This window comes from Morone saxatilis, unplaced genomic scaffold (assembly GCF_004916995.1).
Source record: "Morone saxatilis isolate NCDOM2014 unplaced genomic scaffold, NCSU_SB_2.0 Contig11, whole genome shotgun sequence".
NCBI classification, from domain to species: domain Eukaryota; kingdom Metazoa; phylum Chordata; class Actinopteri; family Moronidae; genus Morone; species Morone saxatilis.
In genome coordinates this window covers 6,443,073-6,452,002 of record NW_023339663.1, presented here as the reverse complement: position 1 = coordinate 6,452,002, position 8,930 = coordinate 6,443,073, and the positions used below count along the sequence as shown (strand labels likewise).

The 8,930-nt window shown below is 42.9% G+C and overlaps 2 protein-coding genes across 2 annotated transcripts in view; both read left to right on the top strand.

The window, feature by feature from the left end:
* The window catches only part of LOC118343486 (zinc finger protein 609-like), a gene marked incomplete at its 5' end in the record, with an annotated part of 45,957 nt that extends 40,689 nt beyond the window's left edge, over positions 1-5,268 (top strand). The window contains 5 exon segments of the mRNA XM_035682331.1: positions 1-564; positions 692-1,061; positions 1,931-2,302; positions 2,557-2,635; positions 3,467-5,268. Of these exon segments, the coding sequence (XP_035538224.1) occupies positions 1-564; positions 692-1,061; positions 1,931-2,302; positions 2,557-2,630 (1,380 nt within the window). The 3' untranslated portion in view covers positions 2,631-2,635; positions 3,467-5,268.
* A 2,914-nt stretch (positions 5,269-8,182) lies between these two features.
* The window catches only part of gramd2aa (GRAM domain containing 2Aa), a 28,942-nt gene continuing 28,194 nt past the window's right edge, over positions 8,183-8,930 (top strand). The window contains exon 1 of the mRNA XM_035652483.1: positions 8,183-8,617. Within this exon, the coding sequence (XP_035508376.1) occupies positions 8,478-8,617 (140 nt within the window). The 5' untranslated portion in view covers positions 8,183-8,477. The remainder of the gene's footprint in view (positions 8,618-8,930) is intronic.

The following is an 8,930-nucleotide window of genomic DNA, read 5'->3' as shown; positions in this document are numbered from 1 at the left end:
CAACAACAACAGCAGCAGCAACAGCAACAACAACAACAGCAGCAACCCTCAGTCATCCAACAGCGATCCAACATGTACATGCAGCCTCTTTACTACAACCAGTATGCTTATGTCCCGCCGTATGCATACCATCCCGATCAAGCCTACCATAACCACTTGATGAACACCAACCCAGCCTATCGGCAACAGTACGAGGAGCGGCAGCGACAGATGGCTGAACAGCATCGTGCTGCTGAAAAGAAGTCAGACGTAGCCATAAAAGAACGAGAGGCCTCCATGAAGGAGGAGTGGAAACAAAAAAGCCCCATGCCACCAAGCCTCTCCAAAGCCCCAAGTCAGTCAGACCTTGGAAAGACGTCGCAGCCCTCAAGTAAATCCAGGGACTCGCCATCTGAGCCCTCCTCCAAATCCCTGGGAATAAAGGTGGAGGACCCAAAGTCCCAGCAAGCCGAGGGGCTGAAGATGAAGCTGACCGAAGGGGGCCACCATGGAAAGGAAGACTCCAAGCAAGCACTGGAGTCCAGAGGTCAGGCAGGGATGGAGCAGGCTATGTGGTACAGACAGGTAAATACCAACCTGATATAACAGGGTTAGAACCACTGTGAGAATGTTTTTTTTTAATTATTTCAATCATTATTTAATAGAATTATTTCTAATTTGTGTTGACTTGGATCCTTTTTCCCGCCTTCAGCAGTATCCCGAGAGCCAGAAGCCCCAAGCAGAAGATGAGCACCAGCAACAACCACCTCGATGGAAAGATGAAAGGGACAGAGAACGGGAGCGCGATCGTAAATTAAAGGATGACAGGCCCAGGCCCAAGGACAGTCAAAGTGGGCCCAAGGAGGACAGCAAAGAGGGTAGTGATCCCAGGATCACTTCTGAGGAACACCGGGCCATGAGCAAAGACTCTCGTTCTAATCCTCACATGCAGTTCTCATCACCACTAGCACAGCACCAAGGCTACATGCCCTATATGCATGGTTACCCCTATGGACAAGGCTATGACCCCAACCACCCTGGATACAGGGGCATGCCCACAGTCATGATGCAGAATTACCCAGGTATGCATTTTGAAAACATAATGGCTGTTTTCGTCTGTGACTGATTGACTGAATTTTCTACATAGATTTGAAGCAATTTTTTCATAGTTTCGCTCGGAATTGCAGTTTGTTTGAAAATTGTAAAGCAGCATGAAATAATCATTTGGTGGGCAAAACCAAAACACAGCAAGTTAGATAGGTCGATTGATTTGACCTATGTTCCCAACAGTGGTTCTGAGTAGGATTATTATCTGTGGAAATTGCCTTTATTATACAAAATTGCCAGCATGTTTACATTCTCAATATTTTGATGATTGATGTGTGGGCAAAATTGCAAGCTCTTAGAAATACTACTTAGATTGGTTGAATTTGTGTTAATTCACAAATTCCTGGTAGGTTTGATATATGCAGCTCAAATATAGTACACATGTTCTAGTACAGTGTACATGTGTAATAAATAAATGTTAGAGTTTTTATGTCATCAGGCATGTTTTATTTAACATGCCTGATGATTGACCACCAGACATGGGAATTGTACCGTTGATATCTTACATCCATGTGGCCACAGAGGAGAAAGGGCTGTTCTTAAGTCACTTTGCAAATGAAATGAAAACTCCACATTTTGCTAAAAAATATGATCCCATATAAAGAAAATACGCTGAGACTGTGTAACTCTCAGTACCTGGATAAAGCCCTGTTAGGCAGACAGTGTGACATATTGCCTAGAAGTCAACATGGACTGGTTGGTGACCTAAAATCAATAGTGTTGACCATTCTGTTTTATTGATCTAAATGTTAATGAGACTAATCAATCATCAGTTGTCACTTTGGTATAATAAACCTAATTTATTTAACATATTTAAATGGTAAATGTTCTTCATCACTCATAGGTTCGTACCTACCCGGAGGCTATCCATTTTCTCCATATGGCAGTAAAATAGCCGGAGGTGAGGAAGGTAGCGACAAATCTCGCGCTAGCCCTACTGTCACCAAAACAGCAACGGACTCCAAAGCCCTGGATATCCTGCATCAGCACGCCAGCCAATACAAGAGCAAATCCCCAACAGTAGGTGACAAGCCACCCCATGACAGGGAGAGGGAGCAGGACCGAGGAGCTGGTGGAGACAGAGATCGGGAAAGGGAGCGTGAGCGGGAAAGAGAAAGAGACGTGGACCGACCACGATCCTCACCCTCCCAGCGCATGATGCCCTCTCACCACCACCTGGGATACCCCCTGCAATACGACCTGTCATACGCCACAGGTCAGTCAGCCTACGCATCCCTGCTTTGTGACAGCCACTGTACTAAATGCTGTACTGTTCTTACATACTTAAGGTGCTATTCATGCAGAGTAGATTAATGCCAGTTACTTAATTTTTTTAAATAAAAGGCCCACAGTCCTGAATACTAACTGTAAGTAGATGCAGACTGTTAAATTATGGAAGATCAGCGATCTAAGTTCAGAACCTAAATAGGAAATATCACTGATAGCCATACATTTTCCAACTCGCCATAGGTCTCTCCTCATCAGCTATTGTTGCCAGCCAACAAGCAGCAACCCCCACCCTCTACCCACCACCACGGAGGTGAGAACGGTAAGACCCCCCTTAGTCGGAGAGACACGCAGAAGGCTGACAGTGAAACAAAACACAAAGCTAATGAGACGCACAGAGCAATGGTTGCAACCCTGACAAATGCACGTTACAGATCTTGTGTTTTACATAAACAATGCACGTAACTCTAGTTGAAAACATTTAGGTTGGTAAGTACTGGCACAGAGGTAGATTGTTCTTTAAAAAATATACCATATGTTTCTTTGTCTCCTGTTTATTTGATTCGAAGAGAAAAGAACACTCTGCTCTCCTCTTTTCCTCACAAGACTTGAGGTGCAGATTCAGAGGCAGCAACCTGTAAAGAAAACAGATCCCAGCCAAACAAAGCCCTTACTACTGTGCTGCAGTCTAGTGCAATATGCAGTGCAGCATTTAGCCCCTCAGCCCCTCATCCATCCTAAGTAGGTCCTCTGAGGACAAGTGGATCACAGTGTTGATAATGGAGACATGGAATGAGCCCGCCAAGACACTCAGCCAGAGCAGCCTACACTGACATCTAGTGGCAGCTCTTTTAAATTACAAGTCATTTGAAAAGTAAATATTCACTCAGTTGCCAGTTTAAAACTAATGCAGTGTTATACAAAAGCAGTCCTGCCTTCATGAACTCATAATATTATAAAAACTGTACATCATAACATGAAGGATTTATTGCACTGACTGTTAGACTGCATTAGTATTAGCTAGGTGTGCCTAATAAACTGGCCACTGACTGTAAGCTGCATGTTCAGCAGCACCCTTTTTCTTCTTGTTTCTGTATTGTTATGTAATAAGTGATCTGATAATAAACAAGTATTTCCTTTGTATCTCTCGCAGGGAAACCTGACCGTCACACCTCAACCCTGCAAAGATTCATGTGACTGGCTCACATGAGAAGAAAATCTCCCGGGTGTTACCTTTTAGACATCAGTTGAATGGTGTTTCTATCTATATTTTTAGTTCTTCTGCCCCACGGATAGGCAGATTGTCGACTCTTTTTCTTTTTTTTTTTCCCCCTCCCCTCGTAAGTGACCCCAAATTTTCCAGACCTTGGACTGTAACAGGACTGATAGTAACCCAGGTTCAAAGCCATCACTCTGCCTCATCACGCAGAGGAAACACCAACCCGCTGATTATCTAGTCTTTGCACTGTCAACAAATACAATGCAAAAAGAGACAATTGGACTGCCAGAAAAGCTTTTTTCTTGTTGTTATTATTTGTTTTTTCTTTTTTCATTGACTGCATTGTTTTTTGTCACACGCAGAAAGAAATTGGCAGGGGATGTTGGGTGGCTGATGGGGGGGAAAGGGGAGTCAAACTAAATTAAAGACTGAAAAAAAAAGTGAATCATATTGAAATGATTTCAACTCTATGTCTTTGGCTTATTGTACGCCGTGAAACAACAGTATATCCTTAACTTGACAAATGTTTGGCTATATTTCGTGGGGAGAGGGAATATGGCAACAGCTGCTTTCTTCAGAGACTTAAGAGCCTGAGACTGAAGTTTTTTAATTTTCCATCGTCATTGTTGATTCCCATCCTCTTTTGAACCCTCAGTTCTTGTTTCAGGGATGATGTCGTCATGTTTTGCGAAGGGACCGCGCACACCTCAATGGAGAATAAACACTATTCATGTTTTCTTTTCTCAGAAAATACCGTACTCCATATCATTGTGTTCATCCTTGAATGTGTCTAAAGCTGGTATTACTCCTGTTTTTCCTCACAATGAAAGGGTCACATCTATCTTTCCACTCACTCAAACGGTGAAGCCACATTAGCGAGCGATGCGTTCACCGGTGGGGGGGTGTCATCACCGCATTAGGCCACTCTGTGGGTGTTTCTGTGTTTTTACTGTAAGATTTGTGCTTTGTTCAGCTCGTCAAGTTTGATCGTTTTTCTGTAAACAATGTGAAACTTCACTCAGCTCATGTATTTTTCTGCTGTAATATAGACTTTTAGCCTACGTTTATGTGCATAAATGTTTATATTTATCCCAGCACGCAACTGTTTAAAAACCTTCACTGTTAAATAGCTTTGGCCTTGACAGCGTTTAACGTTATGTGCTCAGATGATTTATGCTGCAGAGTCCCTAAACATCTCACTGTGCTTCTTCTTCTTTGCCCCAGCTTTGGTCATCTTGCTGCAGATTCTTTTTTTAATTTTTTTATGTGATTTACCTTTTAAACTTGGTTCACATCTCCATTCATCCCAGCATGCAGTGTGCTATCAGACTGGTTCCAGACCTCTGAGTGTTTCCAGCGATTCACCAGCAACTCAAACTGACAATTCAGTCAGTCAGTGAAAACAAAACAGTGAATCAGTTTGAGTTTGAGGCTATTGTGTCAAAGGTTGAACATTTCTCTCGGTGCTTCGCTTGCTCGTGTGGCTTCACCATAACACACATTCACCTCTCACAGCTCTTAGCATGGTTTTCTTACAAGCAGCAAGCTTTGGATCAGTCCCAGTCTGGGCCAATGAGTCTGATACGTCAGACACCAGGTTACTTTTTTCAGTTGCTGTGAGGTCAACTACTGGCACATTAAACTGCATGAAATGACTCCGAACGTCTTTCAGCCGTTACTGTTACAGATCAAACATGAACCATTCAGATGCAGGTCAATGAGGTAAAAAAAAAAAAGAAGGGCGAGCCAGTTAAAAACAGTCCCTCCAGGAATTTACGCAAATTCAACCAGTCGCCGCAATTTTGTCCAACCACCGCAACTTTTCCCCAAATTTGACAAATCGTTGTAGTTTCCTGTGCAAAAAAAACGTTTAGCCGCAAGTCACCAAACTCACTTCCTCGCTTCCAGTTGTGGAGATGCAGACCACGCAGACACGTCTCATTTTCTTCTTACTGGAACAAGTGTTCTTTTGATTTTTAATGAATTATACAAAAAAGCATTCCTCCAGCATTTTCATAGCAAACATTTACCTAAAAACATCACATTTTTAAAAGCTGCTGTGAAATCTGTCATTTTTAATCCATTAAAAAAGGCCTGTGAAATCCTGGAGGGACTGGAAAAGCTTGGAGCAAACGTGGTAAAGTGAGTTAAATGGGACCTTGATCGTGCACATATGTAGGAAGGCTCAAAGGTTCCCAATCTGCTGAAAATAAGAAGGTTGTTCGATGCTTTCCTTCGGATCCCGAACTGGTGGTCCCACTCTGTAAATTCAACTTTAAATCTACACGAAAACGCAACTCTCAATGTGTCCTGTTCTACCAGAAGACCTTTCTTGGCTTTAAATCACAGTTCTCTTATACCTCAGGGGTTGTAAGTGAAATTCTATCCACGTCGCATTGATTTCTTCTTCTGTTTATGGGTGTGGAGGAGAAAAAAAAAGCACATTTTCTGCTCTGAGCTGGAAGTGCTGCAGTGGTTCATTCAGAAATGACAAATTGGCTCAGGATAGGGAATTATTAAAGGTTTAATGACACTGTGCTGTTGTGGGCTGTGAACAGTCTTTTTACGTTCCTCCGCAGCATTATAATGAGTAGAATATTGACCATGTTGTCATTAAATTTAATTTTTTATTGATTTTGGTTTTACAATCACTTTTAATGTTCCCATTGTTGTAGTTTTTTTTTTCTTTCTCATTTGATACTGTATTTGTTCAAGTCCATAAGCCACCGGTTAGTCTCATGTCTGACACCCTCTGACGTTGGATGTTGGCTGTTTGTTGAGAGACTGCTCGCGATTACGAAACCGCAGCTCTTCATTTTGAGGTTCTCGGACATTCCCAGTAAATAAGTTGCCAGTTTCTCGTCCCACAGAAGTTTTGCAGGACGGTATGTCTTTGACTTCTTGCGCATCTTTTAAAGAAGTGGCTGACATGAATACGCTGAATGTGGTGGTGTTTGACTTGTACTTAATCTGTAAGGGTAATCTAGGCAGCTGTGATGTTGTCATTAAAGTCGGTGGGTTTTAGTACCAGCAGACTGCATACAGTACATATAGTTTTATCAGACAATGGTTGTGACAAGTGCATTTGTTCTCTCTCTGAGAGTAGTAATGTTATCTCAGTAGTAAAGCAAAGCCCAGTGAAAAATCATATATACTAAAGTGTATGAAAAGCCAGAAAAGTAATGTTTGCTATCAACATATTGGAAAGTGCTTGGCTCTTGTATTTTGCAGGACTGTATTTGTTTCATGGTGAAGAGTATATTTATTGGCCAGCAGTTGTCTCAATTGGTGCCTAGTTGAACATTCTTCTGTGAAAACGCAGAGACACTTGCTCGTTCGTCTTTTCCTGACCCGCCTACTGTCACACAAATCCCCCTCCCCTCTCCCTCTCCCTTCCCCTCTCCCTCCCCTACCCTCCCCCCCTCCAAAAAAAGTACCAGTTCTGGTGCTTGCAAGGATGTTTACAATGTCTTCATTTTCTTTCTGTGTGAGAAAATTCAGAACTCTTCGCCCTCTCCTCCTTTTTCCCGCCCTTCAGGAGTTTGTGTAAAGTGTACATTACCATGGTTCTTTTTTATACAATACTCTGTAACTTGCCTTTGTAAATTTGGGCTGGAAAAAAATAAATCTTTTTATGAGACAATCTGTCCTGGGAACTTCAATGGCTTGTGCTCCATCAATGCTGTGGAAATTCAGATAATGAGGCTGTTAAATGATCCCTGATGTCAGCTACCATTAAGTTTTCCAGTTTGCGTTTTTGTGCAGGTGTCATCTTCAGAGTAATATTTGTCCATCTTGACAGGACAGGCCGCTCGCAGGAAGGAAGGATACCTCGAGGACGACTCTTCTCCGCTGACCATCAAGAAAAGAGAGTCTCAGTCATCTCGGAACAATAACTCATTTATACGTTTGAGAGGGTCGTGGACATTAAACTAATTCATAGGTTTTAAGAGTCCGACACTGGTTTTGAATTAATATTCCTCTCCTGAAAAAGTCAGATGGATGATCTTAGAAATCCATATCAGAATATGTAAACTGCACTGTGACATTTGGCCACAGGAGAGCAGTGTCTCGAAAGAGCCAATGTCAGGTTTTAGGGAGATTCACCTGCTGACTGACCTGTTTATAAAGGTTTGACTTAAGTCACTATGTAATACTGAAATCACACACATTTTCATAATAAACTAATCTCTCAAAGTCCCCCCCCCCTTCTCTTTAAAAACAACTGCTTCTTCACTGTGCAGAATGATGTATGTGCTCACCTTAAAGGGGTCCTGTGCAGAGGTGCCGCCAAGGGGCCCACAGCAGTGCCCCATGTGCGTAATATCCCCCTGAATAATGAGCACTGGATGCATAATATCTCTCTATCTCATATTCTACTGTAGGTGCTATTCATTTAAATTAATAATGTATATTTTTCATAATAGAAAATAAAGCCAGGCGCTTCTGACGTCATACTCCAACCTCGATCTCATTGAAAAATGATTCTTCGCTGCAACCTTAAGCAGCATGTTGGACCAGCTGTTATAGTTAACTCACTCCTATCTGTCAGTTAGGATATTTTTAACTGCCCCCTAATGCTCCCGAACTGAGAGTGTACGCTCCGAGCATTAGCATAATGCAACATCAGTGACAGCGAGCGATTACGCCGGGGATGATTTTGTTGAGTGTAAATGTGAAATCTGATTATCCTCTATGCTCTCAGCTCGGAGGAGGGAGGAGGGCTGGAGAGAGAGAGAGAGGGAGAGAGGGAGAGAGAGGTTGGCTGGAGGAGAGATTCAGATGGGAAGGAGGGGTTAAGATAGCAATGTGCTGAGCCAATGGCTTTTCCACAGAGCAGCTGGCTGGCATCAGGACAGGACAGGCCGCTCAGAGGAAGGATACCTTGAGGACGGCTCTTCTCCGCTCGCTGTAGAACACCGAGGGTGACTTCCAGGAGGTGTTCATGGGATGCACTATCTACGCAGCCAGCCCTAAGGCCCTGCCCGCCGACGAGGCCCCAGGCCAGGACAGATACTACCAGCTCCCCCACTACCGCCACCCTCATGGTAACTGCAGTCAGAGGATAGCAGCCAGCAGAGCCAGGTCAGTCAGCACCACACAGGAAGTGCACTGAAGGTACCGAACGCTTGTCAGGGTGAATCCAGGTGAAAGCAACTGATGCTCAGTTAATGGCCCTTACTGAATCTGAGCCAATCACAGAGGAGATGTTAGAGGGTCAGATGTGTTCCAAGTGGGACAAAATGGGTTAAAAGTTTGTTTATGAAGAAAAATAAGACTTAATATGAAAAATATTGATAAAAATATAAATTTAATTACGGATTTAGACAAGATTTGTATTTATTTTTACAGTTAGGTGTCCAGTTTGAGTTTGGGTACATGAGCATTGTCAACAGTT